The sequence below is a fragment of the Diabrotica virgifera genome, chromosome 3 (assembly GCF_917563875.1).
Source record: "Diabrotica virgifera virgifera chromosome 3, PGI_DIABVI_V3a".
NCBI classification, from domain to species: domain Eukaryota; kingdom Metazoa; phylum Arthropoda; class Insecta; order Coleoptera; family Chrysomelidae; genus Diabrotica; species Diabrotica virgifera.
The window spans coordinates 45354833-45381492 of NC_065445.1; the positions used below are offsets into that span (position 1 = coordinate 45354833).

The window sequence follows — 26660 nt, forward strand, 5'->3', positions numbered from 1 at the left end:
GTACGTGGTTTCTTTTTTCGGTTGTAGAAAATAGTCTAATTTTTATTTCAAGTTAAAAATAGAACATTACGCTTACGGAGATCAGTATTTCCAAACCTCTTGCGTACGGGTGGAAACTCGACTGACGATATACGATTCATTATAATAGTCAGTACAGCATGGCATCGCCGCGCTGCTATCGCTCATAAGAAATACATGGGGCTATCTCCGCAATGTTCTATTTTAAACGTGAAACGCTCCATAGTGTATTTGGATTTTTTTCTAACAGTTGTAACTGGTGAGATACAGGGTTTTCAAACTAAAACCACCAAAATGTCATTTTCGAAAAAACATGAGATACGAGGTTTTCACACTAAGCTAACGTCGCTGTCCCGGTGGAACATTGACGTAACTGAAAATTTATAGAAAATAAATTTATGTCGTCACTGGGTCCAAACTTGGTTACCCCATCCGGCAGATCACTGGCAGACGTGTTTTTCAGCTTTTAGCCACCAGGGAGCAGATGCGTCATATTTGAAAAATCAGCCGACCTCGGAGAAACAATGATATAATGTACAGCTGTGCTTCGATAGGTCGAGTGTCTGCTTGCTTGTACCTACGGTGCTACATTGACGCAATTGTATTTTATGTTATTGAAACCTTGACGTAACTGTATTCTGTGTCATTTTTCATCTGGATTTCTCCTTATTGTGAGGCAACATTGACGCAAGTGCATTTTATGTAAGTACTATTTTTATGATATTATTAAATTTAAATGCATGATAAATGTTCCAGTGACGACTATGATCCTTCCACTACTTAGGTATCATCATCATCAGAAGAAGAAGAAGCAGACATAAATATACACCAAGATCCCCAAACATTACCAACAATTGGTAAGGCTCTCTTAGTCAAGAAGGAATTAATTAGGAATGCTAAAGAAACAGGAGCTACTTTAACGGTTAAAGAATTGGATTTCACTGAGTTTTACGATGTAAGCGCTGAATAATGAAATGGACTGGATATTAACTTAATGATAACTGAAGTAATGTTACTTTAAATCTTAAAATGGAAAGATTACATCCTGTATAAAGAAAGTTATAAACAACCAACGTGGACGAAAGTTGATGTTTGCCAAAAAAGAAGGATAGTTCGTCCGAATAGTTTTCACAGAAATGCCAGCTGCGTAGGGCTTACTCTTCAAAAATTCCTTTAGGTGATATCAAACTAAAAGATTTGAAACAATTGCTTTCAAAACAGTTAATTCCTGGATGTTGTAAAACCTTTTACGATTCAATTTGTCGTTGATACTTTTTTGTAATTTCAATTTTATTTTTAAGTTCCTTTTTATTAAAAGTGTTTGCTTTTACTACAATTTTCAATTTGTTTAATAAACTTTTTCAATAACTTTTTGTCCTTATTTCCACGCCACCTTTTGGAACTAGCTAGATAACCAAAAATTTTACAAAATGGGTATGTCTGTGGAAATTATTTAGAATATTATATGAAAATTTAGAATTTAGTTTTAAAGATATTATCTTTAAAACTAAATTCTAAATTTTTCTTTCTAAAACTAAATTCTAAATTCTTAATTTTTCATCCCTTTTGATCCCCAATTGCAATTACATCATTTTTACCACAAAATAACTGTGGCAACAATGACGTAATTGCAATTGGGAATCAAATTTAAGGATGAAAAATTAAGAATTCATTTCGAATGTGTAGTAGAGTTACAATATATCACCTGATATCACGGTGGCCAAGTATAACTGCAATACTAATCCAGTATCTCCATTATGCTTCATTGCATGTTTGGCTGTCCTGAAAAGTTACACTTTTGTAGTTGCGTCATTTTTCCACCGAGACAGCGACGTTATGTTTAATTTGGGTTTAGAGATTAACAATTATGCCCTTACGTAAGTTTCAGCCTAACTGAAGCTGGATATTACTGACACTCAATATGGGTTCCGCAATGGAAAGGGTACCAGAGAGGCATTATTCTCCTTCAACGTGCTGGCACAGAGATGTTTGGATGTTAACCGTCCTCTTTACGTCTGTTTTATAGACTACAATAAAGCGTTTGATAAAATAAAACATGATCGACTCATGGAAATTCTGAAAACTAAAAACCTAGATGAAAGAGATTTAAGACTAATAACACACCTCTATTACAATCAGCGAGCAATAGTAAGAATTGAAAAAGAAACATCTGAAGAAATGGAAATAAAGAGAGGAGTCAGGCAAGGCTGCATACTACCACCTCTATTATTTAACGCTTATTCTGAAGAGGTAATGCGAGAAACTCCGTAAGATGAAACAGTCGGCATAAGAGTAAATGGAGTCTTAGTTAACAACATCAGATATGCAGATGATACAGTAATAATAGCCGATAGTTTACAAGACCTGCAAAGACTCATTAGTAAAATAGTAAGGTGTAGTACGGACTCTCTCTTAATGTCGAAAAGACGAAGTTTATGAAAATTAGTAAAAACAATCATAATACTAACGATATCTTAATAGTAGAGGGCCAACAGATTGAAAAAGTAAAAAAGTACACTTACCTAGGAATACTTATGACAGAAAATAATGACTACACTGCAGAAATCAAAGTCAGAATCGAAAAAGCACGTACTAATTTTATGAAAATGAAAAAGATCCTATGTAGCAAAGATTTAACATTAGCTCTTAAAGTACGCCTAACGAAATGTTACGTATACAGTGTACTATACTATGGAGTAGAATCATGGACGTTAAATGCAGAGACAATGAGACGACTTAACGCCTTTGAAATGTGGACCTATAGAAGATATAGGAGGGTTTCCTGGGTAGATAGAGTTACGAACAACGAAGTACTGAGAAGAATAGGTAAAGAGAAGGAAGTTGAACTTATAATTAAAGAAAGAAAACTACAGTATCTCGGACATGTGATGCGGGGCGGGAAGTATGGCATCCTGCGACTCATAATGCAAGGAAAGATAGATTGCAGAAGAAGCATCGAAAGAAGATGAATCTTATGGCTGAAGAACCTGAGAGAATGGTTTGGATGCAGTTCAAAACAATTATTTAGAGCTACTGCCTCAAAAATTAAAATAGCTATGATGATTGCCAACCTCCGTAGCGGAGATGGCACCTGAAGAAAAAGAAGATAAAAATAATTCGTGTATCGGACTCCGTAGCGACATCTATTTAAAAAAATGAAAAGTCTCAGATCCGTAAATCTGAAACCTCTCGTGGAATCAATTTCTGGTTACATCCCTTACCACTGCCTTTTACAATCAGTAAGACAATGACACGACAGTCATATTCCATCTACTCGTCTAGGAAAAATTTCAACCCCTTTATCTATAAGGCAATCATGCAGCCCCTCTGATGAAGTCTGGGGATACTGGAACGTACACAAGGAGATCATGGATCATCTCTGAAACGAAACGAAACATATGTCTTTCATTTTCTCAGTTTACTTAGATTGTGAGTATGCGGAACCAACTTTCGTTGGAATTTTTCTTAGACGAGTAGAATGTGACCGCATACTATAGAGTCCCTTTTTACTCCTTTATTCGTCGTCTGATTGCCTTATAAAGTGTAAAAGACAATGTGTAATAGCCAGAAATCTGGGACTTCTCATTTCTTCTGTTTTATTTTAGATATTAATCATTTTATAAAGGACTATTTTTCCTTGATGAGAGACGATCAAAGGCTTAAGGCAAAAAAATAAAATGAGAAAACGAGCTTGAATTAAGTAAAGATTTAGAAAAAAATGTAATATGTTTTGATAAATTGATATTTTTGATAAATTTTGTGTATTTAATGACTTGATGAAAATTATACACGCTTTCAAAATTGTATTCTTATTATTTACATCAGACCCTAAATACTTATACTTTAGATAATTGTAGGAAATTAATCTTTCAATAATAATTTTGTCGGTTTAGATTATAATAAATAAACATCTACACTTGTGTTAAGGCCAACATTCATTATTAATTTTTGATATCGAAGTATCAAGTTCAAATAATCCAGTATTTATTATTTGAGATTAAAATGTCAACAGGTATTTATGTTTACATTGTTTGGTAAGTGAACATGAAAAAGAATTACCTAAGAAATTTAAAGTTCTAGTCATAAAAAAGTTATAAATCAAGTTCTAGGTAAATTAATATAAAACACGTAGGTCATTTTCAAATTTTAAGTGTTCATCATGACGATTCCAACAAATATTATTTTGTTGCTGTGTTTAATATTTGCAGTCATTGAAAATGACGCAGTTAATGATTGTAATAGTGAACTAGTGGCTCTTGTACAGGTAAATTTTTTTTATTATAACACATGTACGATGTATGCATACTGCTATCTAGTCACAAATGACCAATTATCAGTAATTCTCTGACCTAACTTAATAACAAATACTTAATTCTAAGGGCATACCCTATGGCTTACTCTTATTATATCTATCAACTAATGCACTACAATTAACATGCAATAACATTACAGCACTATGCTCTGCTTTTTACACTAAACTGTTACACATTTACACTAACTCAAATGGTTTTGTAGTCATGAGTCTTCTCTTTAGTTCAGTGTTGTCAAGAAGCTGGATTGCCTCGACATTCACATGACTATGCAGCCTCTGCTCGTCACTTGCTGCTGTTCTCTTGATTACTTCGGTCACAGTTTCCATACCCAGGTCCTGGTGGAGGTTGCTGTTACGGATATACCAAGGAGCATCAACAATGTTCCTCAGTACTTTGTTTTGAAATCTCTGGATAATATGTAGGTTACTAGCTTTGGTACAGCCCCAGTGTTGGCACCCATATACCCATAATACTGGCCTCAGTACTTGTTTATAAATGGATAATTTATTATGAATGGATAATGTTGATTTTTTTCCAATCATCCAATACAATTTCTTATACCTCATATCTAGCTCCCCTCTTTTCTTTTTGATATGGACTTTCCAGCGCAGTCTCGCGTCTAGGGTGATGCCCAAGTATTTTGCTGATGTTGCATAAGGAACTTGGGTATCATTTATTCTAACTGGGAAATTTTCTATTTTTTTATTTGTGAAGTTAATGTGTGCCGATTTAGACTCATTTAATCTTATTCGCCATTTTCTGGTCCAGGTATGTATTGTATTTACTGAGAGTTGCAACTTATCAGTCGCTTCTTCACTAGTGTCTCCTATCGCTAGTATAGCTGTATCATCAGCGAAGGTGGCAATAGTGTTCTGTTCTAGTTCTGGAATGTCACACGTATACAATAGGTACAGGACCGGACCTAATACGCTCCCTTGTGGTACGCCAGCTTTGATCTCCCTTAAATCGGTGTACACTTCTTCTTATTTAACTCTGAAATATCTATTCGCAAGGTATGATTCTACGATTTCCTAATACTCTTTAGGCATGAACGTTCTTAGTTTATAGTTTAAACCCTCATGCCAGACTTTATCAAATGCCTGTGCTACGTCCAAGAAGATTGTAGAGCAGACTTTCTTTTCTTCTAATGTTTTTTCTATTATATTCGCTATTCGGTGAACTCGATCTATAGTGGAATGTTTATTTCTGAAACCAAATTGATGATTTGGTATAAGATTTTTTCTTTCTATTATTGATTTTAATCTTTTCAATAGGAGTTTTTCAAATAATTTTGACATCACCGGAAGGAGTGATATTGGTCGATACGATGTCACTTCATTAGGAGGTTTACCTGGTTTAGCGATCATAATGACTTCGGCTACTTTCCAGAGACTCGGAACATATCTCAATCTAAAAGCAGCATTTATTAGGTTTGTCAGTTTAACTATGGCTTTTCTTGGGAGATTTTTTAATAGTTCTCCTGTTATGAGATCATATCCTGGAGCTTTCTTAGGATTTATATTCTCTCTTATCTCTGTTGATACTTCTTTAACTGATGTCAACCTTATTCTTTCTTCCGTTTGGAATGGTTCTTCCCATCTCAGTCCTTCACCATCATTATCGTTGGATTTGAACGTGCTTTCTAAATGATCTGCAAATCTTTCTGCTTTCTGTTCGTTACTTCTAGCCCAGTTGCCGTTTTCCAACTTGATAGGAGGATAATGAAAAATTGGTCTCTTCATTCTTTTAGTTGCCTTCCATAACGAATATTCTGTGTTCTGGTCAGCTGTTAAATTACTTAAAAAAGAATCAGTTGTTGAGTTTTTTGTATTCTGTATCTCCCTTTTTAGTTTTTGTCTAGCATTATTTAGACTAGTTTTGTCTCGTGGAGCTCTGTGTTGCTGCCATTTTTTTCTTAACTTTCTTTTTTCTAATATCAGTACAGGTAAATGGAAAGATATCTTTCAATTACTTATAACATATAGCCTATTTACAAACATGTTAAATACTTGCTTTGAGTAAACATAAGTTGGAATGACTTGTGAGACAGATGCCGTGAATCAAAATGTTTTGTAAAGTTCTGCAAGCAAACTAAGAGAGTCAATAATATTCGGTTCAGCGAGATGCTAGTCTTCAAGGTGTGAAATTCAAATCGACAAGGAATCTACCTGTCTATGAAATAATCCTTTGTTTAAGTACACATTTCCATCAACAGTACCACGCTTAGCTGAATGACTCTTAGTTTGTTGGCAGAACTATATATTCAGTAATTAATGTTGTTTTGAAGCTATTTCCTTGTGTCATTTTTATAATTAAGTATTTTCTATGGGAACTAAGCCACAATTTTACTAAAAAATGAATTTATTAACGTTTCGAAGCCCAAATCGGGTTTCGTTGTCAAAATACAAAATACTATTAAAATAAACAAAAATGTTGTTGCTAAGTAAAAAAATTCTTCTAATAATTTATTTAATCTGACTCATTTATATTGGCAATTCAGACGTATATTATACAAAATAAAAATGTGTACCATTTTTATTCGGTTGCAATGCGAAGGCAAACCAATCTTACTTTTTAATTAGAATACGGAGTGCAGTCCAGTTCCTTTAACCGCGATTTTCTGCTCTTATTGGAGCTTCATCAGAAGGAACGTAGGCACTGTTCTCCATACTCCAACTAAATTGCATCGAGAGGCTTTCCCACACATCGCAACCAAAGTGATGATAATAGGTGGCAAGCGCCATCTGGCAATTGAAAGACGAAGCATATTATACATATTATACATAAGCATATTATATTATACATTTTAAAGTAGAAGATTTTAAAATGATATCGCCAATATTTATGAGTTGCGTTCCTGGGACGACTTTACTAAAAGATAGTTCAGTCGATTATATGAAATCAATCCCAACTCAAGAATATCCGTCGCAAAAAAATCATAGCATGTGATCTGTCTTTAAAAAGACAACCAATTGCAACGCTGACAGTAAAATTCTCGCGTTAGACATTCCATAGTAAATCACGAGGGAAAACCAGGAAAACCTCGTGATACTATCCCGACATCGTAATTATTTGGTCTTACATTTAATTTACTTTCAAAAACCAAATTCTGACTTTAATATGTTTAAATTATAAATAATATTAATAATACATAGATATAAAATAAGTAATACTAAAATATAAAATTTGTACTAACTAGATATATTATTGACTTACTAATCGTGGTATTTTCTTTCTATTGACTTCCTCTTTCAGTATGGGTAACCACATCCTACTGCATTCTACCGAGGAATTTGCGACACAATTGGTTTCATTTAGCATAATTAGAGCCGCTTCTTTGATTTTTTCTCTTTTTGCTATCTGATTCTTTCAGGATTATACTTGAATCTCTCCACTGAACTTTATGTTCATTATCCCATGCGTGTTGACATATCTGAGATCTATCAAATTCTCTATTTTTAATATAAGACTGATGTTCACTTATTCTAACGTTTAATGGTCTTAATGTTTCACCTAAATAAAATCTAAATAAAATTGTTCGCATTCACAAGGTATTTTATAAATGCAATTTTTGTTCTTTCTTGTTCATTGTTAGGTTTAGTTTTAGATAGAATAGATCTCAATGTGTTTGTTGTTTTAAATGTTGAATTTATTTCCTATTTTTTTAAGTTTCTCGGATAGTCCTTTTATATATGGTATTGTTATTTTTCTCGTATTATTGCAACTCATAAATATTGGCGATATCATTTTAAAGTCTTCTACTTTAAAATGTATAATATACGTCTGAATTGCCAATATAAATGAGTCAGATTAAATAAAATATTAGAAGAAATTTTTCACTTAGCAACAACATTTTTGTTTATTTTAATAGTATTTTGTATTTTGACAACGAAACCCGATTTGGGCTTCGAAACGTTAATAAATTCATTTTTTAGTAAAATTAAATAATAATTAAAATTAAAAAATAATCCCATAGAAAATACTTGATTCAGTAATTAGTAGGTCTATTTTACTATTTCGGAAATACAATTAATTTTCATCAAATATAGACATAATAAATTTCAATCTACCTGTTCAATGAATTTAATCGTATTTATTTTATCTTTGGATTTGTTTATTTTAGATATTTAGGCATGGGGAGAGATCACCCATCACATTTTACTCAACTGATCCATATGCAAATGCAGCTTACTGGGAAGATCTTGGCGGTGAGCTAACTAACGTAAGTACCATTATGTGTAAATACATGTCTATTAAAAACTATATTCTTCTTCTTTAACTGCCGTCTTCCAACCGGAGGTTCGATATCTTCATCACTATCTTTATTCTATCTACCGCTACGCCGAAGAGTTCTATAGAACTGCATTTAAACCGGACCCATAAATTCTTCAACCAGGACGCTCTCCTTCATCTATACTCCTCCTCTTATCTTTCCTTGTATCATCAGTCTTAGCAGTTCATATCGCTGTCCTTTCATTAGGTGTCCCAGATATTGTAACTTTTTTTATTGTGTTTATTATTTCGTATTCTATGCCCATTTCTCGCAATACTTCGGTGTTAGTTTTCTTCTGTGGCCATGCCATTCTAAACATCCTCCTGTAACACCACATTTCAAAGGAATGTAGCTTATTTATGTGTTTTTGCTTCAATGTCAAGCTTTCAAGTCCATATTGCAGTACTGAAAACACGTAGCATCTCAAAGCTCTTACTATCAGTGCTAATCTAAGGTCTTTGTTGCAGTAGTATGGTATAACTAGACCCAAACCCAGACATCCAAAGTGAAAGTTATCCTCCAACACCAAATTGTTTTATATGGTCCACATATTGTTCAGAAAAAAGTCACATCATTTTAAGCGTCGGGTTTGGGGTGGAGAGGGGGGAGAATTCGGTAAATTCGTAGTTTTTTACGTTTTTCGTCAATATTTCTAAAACTATGCGGTTTAGCATGAACAGCCTTTGATATAGAAATCTTCTACATTAAATTTAAAATAAAAAAAGCCTTATAAAATAAACGGTTCCAAAGTAACGGAGGTAGTATATAGTATAATTGGTCCAAAAAAAGGCCTAACCCAAATATCCAAAGTAAAAGTTTTCCTCCAACACTAAATTGTTCTATATGGTCCACGTATTGTTCAGTAAAAAGTTGCACCAATTTGAGCTTCCCGTTTGGGGGGGGGGTGATGTAGTGTTTTTACGTTTTTCGTCAATATTTCTAAAACTATGCTTTAGCCTAAACAATGTTCTATACAAAAATGTTCTACATAAAATTTAAAACAAAAAAGGTCTTACACATAATTGTTATGAAATCAACGGTTCCAGAGTTATGGAGGGTGAAAACTGGAGGTTTTCGATACTTTTTATATATTTTGGGCAATTTATATTATTATTGATGAAAGAAATTTTTTTAACAGGATTGTGTTTTGTAAATAAAGTTTGTATGTTAGTGATAACCCTTGAAAAAAACGTCAACCTCACCACCCAAAATCATCAATTGCCCAAAAAATATAAAAAGTATCAAATACCTCCCCTTTTCACCATCCGTAACTCTGGAACCGTTGATTTTATAACAATTATTTATAGGAGCTTTTTTGTTTTAAATTTTATGTAGAACATTTTTTTATAGAACATTGTTAACGCTAAAGCATAGTTTTAGAAATATTGACGAAACACTTGTAAAAAATTACTAATTTACCGACTTCTTCCCCATCTCCCCCCCAAACCGGACGCTCAAAATGGTGTAACTTTTTACTGAACAATATGTGGACCATATAGAACAATTTGATGTTAGAGGAAAACTTTTATTTTCGATGTCTGGGTTAGGCCTTTTTTGGACCAATTATACTATTCTACCTCCGTAACTTTGGAACCGTTTATTTTAGGAGGATTATGCATCGGGTCTATTTTATTTCAAATTTAATGTAGAACATTTTCGTATAGAAGGCTGTGCGTGCTAAACCGCATATATTTAGAAATATTGACGGAAAACGTAAAAAACTACAAATTTACCGATTTCTCCCCCCTCACCCCCTCCCCCCAAACACGACGCTCAAAATAGTGTGATTTTTTTCTGAACATTATGTGGCCCATATAGAACAAATTGGTGTTGAAGAATAACTTTCACTTTGGATGTCTGGGTTATGCCATCTGTTGGATCTATTTTATCATACTACAAAGAATTGTTTTTATTTTTACAAACGCATTTCTTGCTGTTTTTATTCTGGCTCCTTATTTCTGTTGTTTGATCATTATTGTGTGAAATCCAGGTTCCTAGGTATTTGTGTTTATCAACCCTTTCTATCGACACATTTCCTAAATGTATATTTGTTTGTATTTTTGTTTTATTTGTTATTATCATGAATTTGGTCTTTTATATATTTTTAGCCATACTTTTTACAGAAACTGTTTGTTTTGTTTAGCAGTAATTGTAGTTGTTCAGTAGAGTCTGCCATAATCACGGTGTCATAAGCATATATCTTATGTTGTTAATAGATCTTCCGTTAATCATTATTCCTTCACTTTGAGGTCGCAATGCTTCTTCAAAAATGACTTTATTACAAACATTGTTAAATTGCTACATTAGTAAGGCGATTCGGATTAATTTGAAATTTGTACAGTATATTTTTGACTACTGTTTATTCACTTTACATTCTATACGTTTTTTCGCGCTGAGCTATAATTTTTCTGTATTTCCCATTAAAAAAACTGATATTTTGACGTCAATTTTAAACCGCCTCCACCATTTTAATTGCTGTCAATGAAATGCGTATGCGTATTGCATACTTTTTTGAAGCAATGTTGCCACATCTTTCAAAATTATTGTTTATTGCGCAATTACTAATTTCAGTACTAGAGACTTATTGCAAACATAAAATAAAGGATCCATTATTAGAGGATACTTCTAATAAGCTATAAGATCCTAAATAAAAATGAAAATAAGATCATTGAAAAAGTAAAACGTTAAATTTAATTATTTTGGCAATTAAATAATATCTACCAAAACCCATAATACTCATCCTACAATATGGAAGTGCAATTAGAAATACTATTTTAGGAGTTTGAAAATAATTTTGCATATTATAGATATATAAAATAGGGAATTTCTGGAGAATGTATTAATAGGAAATAATGGATATCCATTTGTCAACTACCTAAGGACATTGGCACATATAAATTGCTTCAAGGATAATAATTGTTGTTGAAAGAACATTTTAAAAATATTTTAAAATTATTTCTCATTTTAACATATGGAATGAGATGCTAGTTAACTTTTGTTCAAATAATAATATCAGCTTGTTCAGCTTTACATAATATTGTAGTAGTTAAAAAGGTAATATTCAAATATAGAAGTTGATATTGATATAGAAGCTGATACAGAAGGTGTACTGCCGTTGTTAAAATTTAAATTCAATATAATAAGTACTCCAGAAAAAACAAATAACTCATAATAATACGTAGAACTGTTATTAAAATTGAAGTTCAATATTTATTCAGAAAAACAAAAATGTACATTTGGAAACATTGAACATGATCAGAATATCGTAGATTGTGCGCAAACGCGCTGGACTTCTTTTTCCAAACAATGATTTTTGGCCATTTTACAATATTGTTTATTTTTGTATAATTTAATGTGAAAATAATGAATGGTATTTATAATTTGTTTATAATATGTTATAATAACTAATGGTGGTATGTCGTACTTTGATAGCATTTTAATCTGGCTAATTTTCTCAATTTTATAATTTTGTTTTCAATCGTTTTAAACATTTCCACACTTTTCCTATGTCCCGTAATAAAAAACACGAAAATTTTGCATATTTTCCAATTTTTGGGCTAAGTCCAAAAAATACGCATTTTAAGCGATCTTTACTAATGTAAACATTTATCCAAACAACATTAAATAGTACTGGAAACATAATACACCTCCCTCATTATTTCAATTTCTGGACTGGGTTCGTTATCTAATATAATTTGTGCCCTTTGATTCAGGTAAAGCTTTTTTATTATTCGTAAGTCCTTTTGTCTATGTTTTTAGTCTTTAGAATTTGGACTAATTTGTTATGTCTTACCTTTCAAATGCTTTTCCAAAATCGACGTAACAAACAAGCACATCAACGTTCATATCCATGCATCTTTGAGCTAACACATTAAAAGCAAATAACGCCTCTCTGGTTCTTAGTTTGTTTCTAAACTGAAACTGACTATCATCTATTCTTTCTTCCAGTTTTTTTGCGGGCTTGTATTATTTTCAAAATCAATTTGAAAATATGACAATAACTATTATACTAAAACAAGAAGCATTGTTTTACAGACTAATTTGCAAAGGAATGCAAATGCCAGAATAAAAATAATTTTAGAATGAATTAATAATTTAATGACAAATCGTAAAATATTCACAAAAAATAATGGTCTACGCCTAAGGCGTTCTAATAATTTTTATTAGTTCAACCTTAATCCTAGTTATTTGTTTTTTTAAGCGTTATTAAGAGTAAACAGTAGCGCGTCATTAATATTTTTGTTTTTCGAAAGTTCCGCGAACTTTCAACAGTGAGGCAACAGTGCGTCGATTATTCGACACTGACAGTGACATTTATACTATCAAAACAAATATTATAAAAGCGCTATACAAAAATTAAGTCAAATATGCATGAATTCAAAAAGTGATTATATTGCACTAGAAACAAAAAAATTAATTATTGAGGCCAATTGTTTCGGCAGAAAATATAAACTATGCTGAATTCCAGGTCACTCAGGAATAGAGCGCAATGAACATGTGGATAATTTGGCAAACATTGGCAGGTGTCTTAAGAATCCTCAGGAGATAAAAATAAACTATACAGAACTTTGGATAAATCTAAAAGATAATATAAAAACGCTGTACGGAAGGGCAGCCCGAGAACTTTATCGTACCGATCTATTATCGTTATCGTACTAGACACTGGCATTCTATAAAAATAACAAAGTTACCTACTAGTTATTTTAATATTTTAGAAACACCTTGTATACTTGAAAATATTTTATGGTTCTACGCATCATTAATTCCTGCATTTGAGAAAATGTTCGGGGACACACTATAGATTATTGCATAAATCAATAGAATATTAGTCATACTTTCATTTTAAATTAGTTCATTTTTCTGAGAAATTAATAGTTTACAATATTTGCATTTTACTGCATGGATTTTAATGAAATTTTTTGAGTAGCCCAAAGCCCAATCTCCTAATTCAAAGTCTATCCTATATACTATATACTATGGCGCTTTTATCATGGGGGCGGTTCCCACCACTTCTCGGGGATAGAACATTTTTATTTTCGAATTGCATGGAGCAAAAGGAAGAATTTTAAGAAAATTTAAAAATGCGCTCTATAATTTGATCTTATTTTTTTCACCCGTCCAATTTTTTGAAAGTAGAAATAACACTATATTAAGAGGTATTGCAAAAGAAAAACAATGCATTTAAATTCTGGTGGATGAGGGGTTGTTAAATGTATGTACTTCTCATTTTTCCGTAAAGTACATTAGTCATATATCTTTTCGCACCATATCTCGCTTAGTTTGAATGTAACCGACATTTAACAGTGCTCGTTTTAAAGGCCTTTTCAAACACTACAAAAGCATGAGCACTTTGAGCATGCACCAAAAAACAAACTCTTGTTGCCTACCATATCTCTGTTTTTATTATAAATAGAAAATTTACGAAGGAACGAATCTCTTTGTTATTTATAATGTAAAAAAAATTTTATATAGTGTTTTTAGTTTGATGCATAGTTTTTAAGGTATTCACAAAAAACCGTCCGAAAACGTGTCAGTTTTAAATGAAAATGGCCAATTTTAAACTACGCATAACTCAAAAAGTATTGAGTTCTCAAAAAAAAGTATAGATCAGTTTTTGCTTAAAAATAGGTTCTCTAGCCACCTCCATGCTTATTTTGACCAACAAATTTTCCACCCCCTTGAAAGGGTGGGAATTGCCCCAAGATAAAACCGCCATAGTATATAGGGTAGATTTTGTTTCTTGAGCTATTCCCTACTTACTGTGAAAATATCAAGTACATCGATGTAGTAGGATGGAATTCGGAGCCAAATACCCTCATTGACTGCCCTATAATGATGCTCTGCTATGATCGCGTGAGAGGGGGCACACACAAGATTCTAGCAAAATTTCTATTTTCTGTAACTTTTCGAATTTTTGAGTTACAGCAACTGATTTTATGTCATTGGAAAGGTAATTTTACATTCTTTCAAAATATGTAAAAATATACTAAAAAATATCTAAAAAATTAAGATTTTTTTTCCATTTCCGGTTCAACCGGAAGCCATATTGTAGGTAAAATTTATTGTGCTAATAGATAATAAAGTACTATATACGTCTGCCAAATTTCAAATTATAGTTTCTATTACAGAGGAAGTTACGGGGACTCGAATATTTTTTAAATAAAAAATTCATAACTTCCCTTCTATGAGGAGTTAAGAAATCTGACTAATGTTATTCAATTTACCGATAAGATGTAAAAAATATATCAAAAAATAAACAAATTCCTTGGAGCCATTTTTGAGAAAATCTAGTTCAAAGTTATGTCAAATTTTGACCCCTTAAATATAGGCAACCCATAACTTTTTCTGAAAAACGATAATATTCTTGTTATAGCCCCATCTTTAGGCTATATAAATGTTTTTTCAAATTAAATTTATCTTAAACAAATTTTAAGATTGGTAAGGAAATGTATCGGGTTGGCGGTCGGCCATGCTGGCCGCCATTTTGGATTTGGAAATGTCAAATTCCGTATTTCTATTTACCTATCGATGAGCTAACTTTAAGTTAAATTTCATTCGTTTCGGTCAAAATTTGCAAAAATGGGCCCCAAATAACCCCCCCATTTCGCCCCCCCTTTGAGAGGTTTTTTCAAAAGCTTAGTTTCTCGACAAAATTCTCTTCAACTTACTCATACCGAATTTCATCGAAATCGGTCCAGTAGTTTTTGCTGGGTGGTGGCAACATACGTACGTATATACGTATGTACATACGTACGTACGTACGTACATACTTCCGACATGTTTTTTTATTTGCTTTTTAGACTCAGGGGGACTCAAAACGTCGAAAAAAAGTGAAATCTGAAAAAAAAATTTTTGCACGATCCTATAACTTTATCTATTATACTCATACTACGTATGTAGTACGATAAAGTAAAAATGAACACAATCATCATAGGAAGTCAAAAGTCCAAATTAAAGGAACATTTAATTCAGAAATACAAGTAACATTTCCAGAAAAACCCTGGTTTTACAAATTCACGTACATAGATAGAAGGCATTTGACAGATATAATAAAAATGAGAACAGGACATTGTTGCACAAGCTCACATCTATTATTGTAGAATTGTTTTTTGGAAAAATTCAGAAAATAAATTAATATCGGAGACCATGAGATCATAGATTTTCTTCACCCTGTGTATGACCAAAAATTGTAGAGTCTAATTTAGTTCATAAACAGTGCTTTTTTGGGGAAGATGAAATCGTTAATGTGGTTTTCGTTAATTGGCTTTTTGAAAGGATTTACAGACAATGGTTCGAAAATATTGGAAAATGCATCAATAGGATTTTTGTAAATAATTCGTAGAAGATTTAAACGATAAACAAATTTTATTGAGTTTAGAATGTAAGGCCTTTTGTTTAGTTTTTGGGAAAAGGATAGTAATTTGATGTCTCCGAGAATTTTAACAAAATGGAAAGTGTGTATACAAATTAAGTTGGTTTTCTTAAAAAAGGAAAGTATGGATGTTTTGGGTAGACAAAGATCGATGGAAGGGATGAGAATGTAAAGTCTGAATTTGAGAGAGAAAAGATGGTCACTGTGTGATTAATATCGGGAGAGAGCAGTCCAGTTTTTGAAAAGTGAGAATTCAGTGTAAAGTGGTGAAATCGGCCGTTGCTAGCAGAATCAAGGTGAAACGAAATCGTTGACCAAGTGAATTTTCCTGTGTCCGAGGAAGATTCCTTTGTTCTGTCTAGAACGAGTACGTGTGGGAGAATCAAAGACGAGTCAATCTGGGAAAAGAAGGAGTGAAGAAACAAAAAGGTTAGTCAAATCAATTGTCGAAACGGAGAGAGCTTGTTTATATCCACACCATATATGCTTATTTTTTTGTATTAAACAGTTCTATAATTCAGTTAGTCATTCCACCTTATAATAAGTAATCAATTCAAAAGGAGAAAAGTAAATTTTATTAAATTTTGTATGAATAAATAATAATTTATTTAAATAATTTTTGTTTTTTAAAACAAGGAGACTTCAGAATTAAAGCTTGATATATTAAGTAAGAAATTGTTGCAACAAATTTAATTTTTAGTATTTTTTTAATCTCATTTATAAGGCATATTGGATGAATAAATAATAAATTACATTTGTATGATATTGAATGTGTTTAATGTGCCTGTCTTATCCTGGAAAGAATAAGCAACTAGAGATGCTAGAAGCTACGAATTAAAGGTATTGCATCGAAAACAAAATTAGCCCTGAGAATAAAATTCATTAGAAAATTTAATTTGAATTTGGTTTTGTTTACATAGGCAGCAATTAAATTAATTGAGTAATTAACTAAATTAAGAATTTTCTAATCAATCCAATAAAAGAGATAAAGGAGAGCATAACATTAAAGGAAAATTTAAGGAAAATTTTAGGAAAACAAAATTAAGGAAAACACAATCATCATTGGAAGTTAAAAGTCCAAATTAAAGGAAAATTTTATTCAGAAATACAAGTAACATTTCCAGAAAACCCCTGGTTTTACAAATTTCCATACATAGATAGAAGGCATTTGACAAATATAATAAGAATGAGAACAGGACATTGTTGCACAAGCTCACATCTATATAGATTAAAAGTAAAAGAACATCCTTACTGTGAATTGAGGATCAAATGAGGAAAAATTAAGGATCTAGGTCATATTTTTTACAGTGTTCAATAAGAGTATCCAAGCAGTTTAATCTGAGAACCGAACTTACAAAATTAGGAGTACCATAGAATTCGAATATTCCAACTATATTGCAACATCTTACTCATGAACAACAACTACAGGCAGTGATTATTTATTTAAATATTAAAAAATGAATTTATGAATTTAAAATACTTCGAGCCGCACTTACGTCCCCTAATATTCCGCTGGTTACTTGGTAAATCAAGGCAACATTTTTAGGAACAATACAATCAAACGTACTGGCATATGCACAAGTATGAAAACCAAGAAAGAGAGTAAGAAGAAGAAGAACAAATATCTTGACAAAATATTCTAAATTACAGCTGCAATCTTAGACCGCGTTTGTTGCTACCTGTTGATCGCTACTGTATGCTGTTAATAACATTTGGTGTAGACATTGTGGGATGTAAGGGATAGTGATGCGCAACGTATAGCCTCTCCTATCCAAATGTCAACCTCACCTGCCCGTGTAATGGTCTTGATACTGACCTTTCGGTGCATCCTGCCAGATAACAAACGAGGCTCTGACGTCCGAGCGATTGCCGGTATAAGCAATCCCCCCACTTACTGGCCAACGGCTTCGGGCGGATGAGCTGATAAGTGGAAGGGCACCTTTTTGTCCTGAGATTGATAAATCGGTCTCGAAGGCGGATGAACCTAATAACAACGTAACGGTCAACGGCATAAAGATGCAGAAGGCAACGGGGAACCACTGCATTAAAGACTCGGAGAGTACCCCTAGTAAAATTAGCATGACTACGACAAATCATAGAAACGATATTACTGATCATGGAACTCGGATACCAAGATCCGGCAGAGAAGGACAATCACAAGACGGCAAGGCCTTCTCGGTCGCCAGCAGAAGAAATCCTTGCCAATATAGTGTAAAGATAAACCTCACGATCTGCACATGGAACGTTAAAACATTATACGAGGCAGGTAAGACTCATAATGCAATCAAGGAGATGGATAGACTATCAGTAGACATAATGGGAATAAGTGAAATGAGATGGACGAACTCTGGGCAATGTAAAATTAATGATCATCACATATATTATTCAGGTAACCCTAATGGAAGACACGAAAATGGGGTAGGTATAATCTTAAATCAAGAAACTGCCAGACATGTTAAAAATTTTGTACCTATATCGGAAAGAATACTCCTCCTTCAACTTAATACCTACCCAATTACAACTAACATTATCCAGGTATATGCCCCTACAGCTGACAAACTGGACGAGATAATTGAAGCATTTTATAATGAACTATCCAACACCTTAAAATGCCTCCCCAAAAAGGATTTAACTTTGATTATGGGTGATCTAAATGCTAAGATTGGTAGGGGACAATCGGGAGAATTCATAGGGCAATTTGGACTTGGAGAAAGAAATGAGCGAGGAGACCGACTGGGTGAATTTGTGGCAGAAGAAGAGTTTGTGATTACTAACACTTACTTCAAACTCCCTTACAGAAGATTATATACATGGAAATCACCTCAAGACACTCCAGGCCGCATAGTGAGAAATCAAATAGATTACATCATGATTAATAAAAGATTCCGTAACAGCATAACATCAGTCAAGACATACCCAGGAGCTGATATCAAGTCAGACCATAACCCACTGATTGGCAAAATTAAGCTCAGGCTAAAGAAGGTTAGACGTAGTGTCAATCCAAAATTCGACATAAGGCTATTAAAAGACCAAAACACAGAACAGAGTGCAAAACGGTATATACAGAACAACTTGAATACCGTTATTCAATCGGATGTAATGGACCAGGAGATAGAAAAGTTGCATACAGTTTCACAAGACATACGTGAGAAATTCCTCAAACCACCAAAAATAAAGAAGAAATCGTGGATGACAAACGAGATTTTAGATATGATGGAAGAGAGGCGAAAGTCCAAAGATCAGGACATGTCATTATACAAAAGAATAGATAAAGATATCAAAAAAGCAATTAGAATAGCTAAGGATACACGACTAAGAGAACAGTGTGCGGAAATCCAGCAATTGCAACATAAACACGATTCATTCAATATGCACAAAAAAGTTAAAGAAGCTGCAGGCTTATACAAACCTAGAAGAGTTGGGTGTTTGGCAGATAACCAAGGCAAACCACTGTTAAGTGTGGAAGAAAAACTAGACACGTGGAAGAAATATGTGGAAGTAACTTTTGCAGATGAAAGGCAGAATACCATTGAAGACATTGAATGCCAAACAGGATCCCCGATTACCATTGAAGAAGTCACGTCAGCTATTAAAACAACTAAAGATGGTAAAGCTGTAGGGCCTGACCAGTTTTATGTAGAATTCCTAAAACTTATGGATGAACAAGGAATAAAATGGATAACAACCGTATTCAACAAAATATACGTAACTGGAAAAATACCCCAAAGCTGGTTAAAGTCGACCTTCGTAACTTTACCCAAAAAAGTAAATGCCAAAACATGTGAAGACTACAGAACAATTAGCCTAATGAGCCACTTACTCAAAACGTTTCTGAAGGTGATACATGGCAGAATATATAAAAAATGCGAACAACAGATATCATGGACGCAGTTTGGATTCCGCGATGCCTTAGGCACCCGAGAGGCTCTATTCGCTGTCCAAGTGCTTATGCAAAGATGCAGGGATGTTGACTGTGAAGTGTATATTTGTTTTATCGACTACAAAAAGGCGTTTGATAGAGTAAAACATGATAAACTCATAAACATCTTGAAAGAAGCGGGAGTAGATGATAGAGACTTGAGAATCATATATAATTTGTATTACAACCAAACTGCCAATATTAAAGTGGAAGACCAATTAACAGAGGCAGTCTCTATAGATAGAGGAGTGAGGCAAGGATGCATCCTGTCCCCGGTGCTGTTTAATATATACTCTGAATGTATCTTCGAGCAAGCGCTGGGAGAACTACAGGAAGGCGTATTAGTCAACGGAGTGCGTCTGAACAACATTAGATATGCCGACGACGCTGTAGTTTTTGCAGACAGTCTAGATGGTTTGCAAAGAATAATGTCGCGCATATCAGATATAAGTAGAGAATACGGACTTGATCTCAATACGAAAAAAACAAAGTATATGGTAGTCAGTAAGCGCGAAATATTAAATACACAGCTTTTGGTTAACCAACAACTAATTGACAGGGTCGACAGCTACGCATACCTTGGTACCAACATAAACAGCCAGTGGGACCACTCAAGTGAAATAAAACAACGCATAGGAAAAGCGAGATCAGCGTTCATAATGATGAAGTCTCTTTTCAGAAGCCACGATTTACCTCTTGCTACCAAAATCTCTATCATCAGATGCTATGTATTTTCTACGTTATTATACGGAGTAGAGGCCTGGACACTTTCCGAGGCTTCTTTGAGAAAACTCGAGGCATTTGAGATGTGGTGTTACAGGCGCATTTTGAGAATTTCGTGGGTGGATCGTGTGACTAATATTGAGGTTCTACGTAGAATAGGCAAGGAATGCGAGATTATTAACATAATCAAAGAGCGCAAACTAGAATATCTTGGCCATGTTATGAGGAATGAACAGAGATATGGCTTGTTGCAACTCATTCTTCAAGGCAAGGTATTTGGAAAGAGAGGACCAGGGAGAAGAAGAATATCTTGGCTTCAAAACCTGAGAAAGTGGTTTAATACATCGACAACCGGACTATTCAGAATAGCAGCAAGCAAAGTTAGGATAGCCATGCTGGTCGCCAACATCCGGAACGGATAGGCACTTTAAGAAGAAGAAGTAGACATTGTAATAATTGCATCACCAGCTCACGTCACTGGCTTGCTAGCTAGTTGCTGACCAGTTGTAGGCTCACTACATACCACTTTTATTCCATGCGCGGTGGAGATGGAGGGGCCCACCCAGGAGGGATACACCAAGGAGAAAGAACAATCACTACTTGTTCTGGGCAAGAGGTGAACGGATCGATCAATAGTCGATTCGGTAAGGAACGGTAAAGCGGCCAATCAATACTTGGTCGCCACGGCACGACGGTTTGGCCTTAAAGCAACGCTTTAAGACCCAGTTTTGAAAAGGCATTTGATAAGGTTCAATATAAAAATATTGTAGACATATTAAGTAGCTAAAATATTGACAGTCGGGATATAAAAATTATATCTAATCTGTATTGAAAGCAAATTGCAAGGTAAGAGTTGAAAACCGGAACACCCAAAATATCAAATTACAGAAAGGAGTCCCTCAGGTTTGTGTGCTGTTCTTACTACTCTTCAATGTCTACAGCTACAGTGAAGCGATATTTCAAGAAGCGCTCTCAGATTCCATAGAAGGCATATCTAGCAATGGAGAAGTTTTGAACACATTACGTTTTGCAGACGATACAGTAATAATAACGGATAACACCAATGATTTACAGAACGTAATGCAACGCCTTAATGAACGCTGTCATGAGTATGAACTGAAGATGAATTTGAAGAAAATTAAATGCATCATCATGTCTAAATCCGCACACGCAAACATCCAACTGACTATTGAAGATACTGTAATTGAAAGTGTGGATAACCACAAATACTTAGGAACATGGATAACATCAAATTAATGTAGACCAAACCAAAGAACTTAAGACACGTATTAAAAAAGCACGCGCATCATTCATTACACTTAAAGAGTTTCTTTGTTGTCGGGATATAGGTTAGAATTACGCCTATGGATGCTTAGGTGTAACGTGTTCTCTACTCTTCTTTTTGGTTTGGAAGCGTTGGCATTAAAACAAGTCTATCTGAATAAGTTGGCCGCCTTTATATTTTGGTGTTACAGAAGAATCCTACGAAGATCATGGATTCAGAGAATGTCAAACAAGGAACTAACCAGAGGGATAGGAAATGAAGCGTAAATAATATGGACTATCAAAATAGGAAAACGTTAGTACTTAGGACATGTGATGAGAGGGCAAAAATACTCATTATTACAACTTATGCAAGGCAAAATCCGAGGAAAGCGAAATGTGGGAAGACGAAAAATATTCTGGCTTAAGAACTTTAGGGAATGGTTCTAATGCTATTTAGAGCGACAGTCAATAGGGTACGCATAACCATGATGGTTTCCAACCTTCTATATAATATGGATCTTAAAGAAAAATAAGAAGACCCAGTTTGGGATCTGTTACTAAATTAACACTTTGGCAGAATTGCTTGCTCTCTAGTCAAAACTTTAGGACCACCGGAGTTGTTCTCAGATAAACACTATTCTTTAGCAAGCAAGCAATTTGATTCAACCCGACCTGTGGGAGATGTCCACCCTATCGAAAAAGTACATTCGGGTGTAACAATTCATTGGGGCGAGGTGTTTTGACCCGAGTACAAACAGGGATCACCCCACCTCACTAATGCCCCAGGCCATCCCTTCCCCCCCCCCATAGCACGCTGATGCGCGATGGGGGTACAACTATCGTAGCCAAATGCTCTTCACAATGGAATCCTGGGTAATAAGATTCCATGTGGTACCCTAATCGAATGCAAAAAACTAGGTCAGCGTGAAGCGCTCTATGCCTTTATCTTCTTAATTACTTATCCGCGGAACTAAAATTGCTTGCTTGGGCCCCAAGTCATTGTACCGAGCCCCAATGACTTGTTGCTCGAGTTGTTTTGGGTGTTTTTTTTGGTTTTTAATATTTTTTTGGGCACCTACGCCTTTTTTGTATTTTATATATTTTTTTGGGGGCTTACGCCCTTCTGTATTTTTCTATTTCTGACTTACCTTAAAGGTGATCGTGGTATTGGACCTACGTGTGTTACGTTTTCTTCGGCACTTGTTTTCGAGCTACGAACCGTTCACTCTTTACACTATTTTATTTATTTATCCCACTTTACAATATTTGTTGCTTTGGACGTTTGTGCTTCCACCGGTGGAAAGCGTCGTACCTTAGCATCTCTCGCAGTATTGGGCTTGGAAGGTGTTTCAGATCTGCAAATTTTACCCTGGCCTTGTCTGTCATCATCTCCGTGACTCTTACTTGCTGTAGTTCTCTGAAGAGGAATCGCTCGGCAACGTATTTTGGGACTTTGGCTGCTTCTCTTAGGCTGTTGTTGTGGACCGCCTGTATCTTCTTTTTTGTTGTGTTACACACGTGTCTCCATGCGAGAGATGCGTACGTTAATATCGGAAGTATTATGCTATTTATGAGCCTTATTTTAGTCTTCAGTCTTAGCTTACTTCTCTTTCCTGTTAATCCTCTTAATGTTGCTCTTGCCATGTTGATGGCTATCTTCCACTTTATGGTCCATTCTTCTATGTCTTCTAACGCTGTTTGCAGGTTGGTCACTGCTATGTCTACATTTCTATGTTTGGCCACTATCGCTGTGTCGCCTGCGTAGAGTCTCATAATGGTACCCGGAGTTCTAGGTACGTCTGCGGTATATATTGTGTACAGGAGGGGTGACAGGACTGCTCCCTGCGGTACCCCAGCTTCCGGGCTCCCGGTCGCCCAAGTACGAAGAGATCAGCCTCATTATCGCCCCGCTGTACCCATAGCCTCGCATTTTAACACTCTTCTCTATTGTGGTGATCGTCGTTTTATATCGTTGCCTGTGTTCCATATCCACCAGCGCATTGAATAGAAGTGGTAGGTAGTGGGGATGCCTGTGTACAGAGCACGTGCAAGCTAACGGCGCAAGCTGGCGACACTATCGTTACAAAACTGTTCAACATGTTCATTATATTTACTAATAAGCTTTTATTCTCTATTGTTAAGTTTTCTGTTGTTTATAATTTCAGCGAGGAAAGCGTCAACATGAAGCTCTTGGTCAACACACGCGAAATGTATATTCTGATTTCCTTCCTACAAGATTCAATTCCAATGTATTATACGCTACTACAACCGACGTACACAGGACTCACATGTCTGGCCAGTGCAATCTTTATGGTATGTTTCCAGCAGTAGGTAACAACATCTGGAAGGAAAACCTTAACTGGCAGCCGATTCCGCTTCATCAAGCAGATCCATATATATTTAATGGAAATCCAGTTGACTGTCCAAACTATGACCTAGTGTATGCTGACTTGTGGCTGCGGAAACCATATGCAGCGCTTTTAAACAAATATCAAAGTGTGTTTGAATATCTAACTGAACATACTGGTGATAATGTAACAGATTTTTTAAGCGCTCTCACAGTTCATGATTGTTTGCTGATCGAAGATGGTGTTGGTTATGAACTGCCTGAATGGGCTAGTGAAGTCTATCCTGAACCTTTAGCAACAATAGCAGGGATTGGCTATAAGTCTTTGACTGATACACTTGAACTACAACAATTTTGTAAGTGTTTCACTTATACTATACAGGGTGTCCCAAAAAGATTGGTCATAAATTGTACCACACATTCTGGGGTCAAAAATAGGTTGATTGAACCTCACTTACCTGTATACAATAGTGCACACAAAAAAAGTTACAGCCCTTTGAAGTTACAAAATGAAAATCGATTTTTTTTTTCATATATCGAAAACTCTTGGAGATTTTTTATTGAAAATGGACATGTAGAATTTTTATGACAGCAATATCTTAAAAAAAAATTAAAGTGAAATGTGTGCACCCCATAAAAATTTTATGGGGGTATTCTTCCCTTAAACCCCCCCCCCAAACTTTTGTGTACGTTCTAATTAAATTATTATTGTGGTACCATTAGTTAAACACAATGTTTTTAAAACTTTTTGATCCCTAGTACTTTTTTGATAAGCCAGTGTTTATCGAGAAATTTTGAATATTTGTCGAATCCACCACATATATTTGGGTCTAGGACGTTTCATCGCCGCCGTTTCGATGCCGCCAGTTCGATGCCGATGCCGGCCGATTCATCGCCAGTCAATTAATCGCTATCTGACATATTTCCGAATTTTCGACAGTTACAATTATTAGTTATTTTTAGTATTAATTAGGAATTCTAGAAAATGCGAGATATGACGGCGATGAAATGGACTGGCGATGAACCGGCGGCATCGAAACGGCCGGCGATGAACCGGCGGCATCGAAATGTCCCATTCCGCATATATTTGTATATTGTTAAGTATGATTATAGACACACCTGTTAATAATCTGAAAATTTATTTATAACTTACTTTTAGGTATATTTTGAAAAAGAAGCCACATCTCGATAAAATGTGACTTATCAAAAAAAGACTAAGAGGCAAAAAAGTTTTAAGAACACTGTTTAACTAATGGTACTACAATAATAGTTTAATTGGAACGCACACAAACATTTGGGGGGTTTCAAGAACAAAACCCCCATAAAATGTTTATATAAATATATTAAAGAAGAAGCCGCATCTCGATAAAAACTGGCTTATCAAAAAAATACTAAGAGGCAAAAAAGTTTTAAAACGTTGTGTTTAACTAATGGTACCACAATAATAAATTAATTGGAAGGTACACAAAAGTTTGGGGGGTTTAAGGGAACAAAACCCCCATAAAATTTTATGGGATGGACAGATTTTATTATAATTTGGTTTTAAGATGTTCCTGCCATAAGAATGATACATAACCATTTTAAATAAAAAATCTACAATAGTTTTCGATACATTGAAAAAAATCGATTTTCATTTTGTAACTTTAAACGGCTGTAACTTTTTTATGAGCACATTTGTACTAAGGTAAGTTAGGTTCAACCGAACGATTTTTGACCCCAGACTGTGTGGTATAATTTATGACGAATCTTTTCGGGACACCCTGTATATTCATTTGTAGCTTGTTTAAAATATGAAAAAGTATTTCAACAAAATTAAAATACAGGTGATAAACAAATTGTAAGATTTTGTATTTTTGAGAGTTCATTGCTGTATTCAGTCATTGAAATTTGTAGTATGTAATGTATATAATTCGATAGTATTAGATTTCTTCCAAAGATTTATGTTTATTTTAATAGCTCTCCAGTATGTAGCAGCTACCATAATAAACATGGATACTAAATAGTATGAAATTTATTGTACTTTACGAACGAACCAGTTACATCAGTAGTAATTGCCTTAATATAAAATAGAAGCCACACAGTACTTACTGGAGTATAAGTGCTCCTAATATATAATTGTCTGACTGAAAGGTTTTGAATTAACCACCGATATAGGAATGGATATATTATATATATTCTTCATTTGGTCTAAACCTGGTAGACGAGATATGAATATTTAAAATCAATGGAAAAATCCCAATAGTTGGCTGTATACCATAGTTTAAAAACCTCATACAGAAGTAAAAACTTCAAGTTGTATATTGGTATAAAATCGTTTATTAAAAAACCTCCTAAAATGTCATCCAAATGGATTGCAAAACGTTTTCGTTCTAATTCAGAGCATCTTTATTGCCTAGAATGAAGTATTTCCGCGTTAGATTAAAGCAAAA

At 34.3% G+C, this 26660-nt stretch overlaps 1 protein-coding gene across 1 annotated transcript in view; it reads left to right on the forward strand.

Moving 5' to 3' along the window:
• The first annotated feature begins 3758 nt into the window (after positions 1-3758).
• The window catches only part of LOC114342839 (lysosomal acid phosphatase), a 31586-nt gene continuing 8684 nt past the window's right edge, over positions 3759-26660 (forward strand). Inside the window, exons 1-3 of the mRNA XM_028293651.2 lie at positions 3759-4282; positions 8455-8553; positions 24050-24587. Of these exons, the coding sequence (XP_028149452.2) occupies positions 4178-4282; positions 8455-8553; positions 24050-24587 (742 nt within the window). The 5' untranslated portion in view covers positions 3759-4177. The remainder of the gene's footprint in view (positions 4283-8454; positions 8554-24049; positions 24588-26660) is intronic.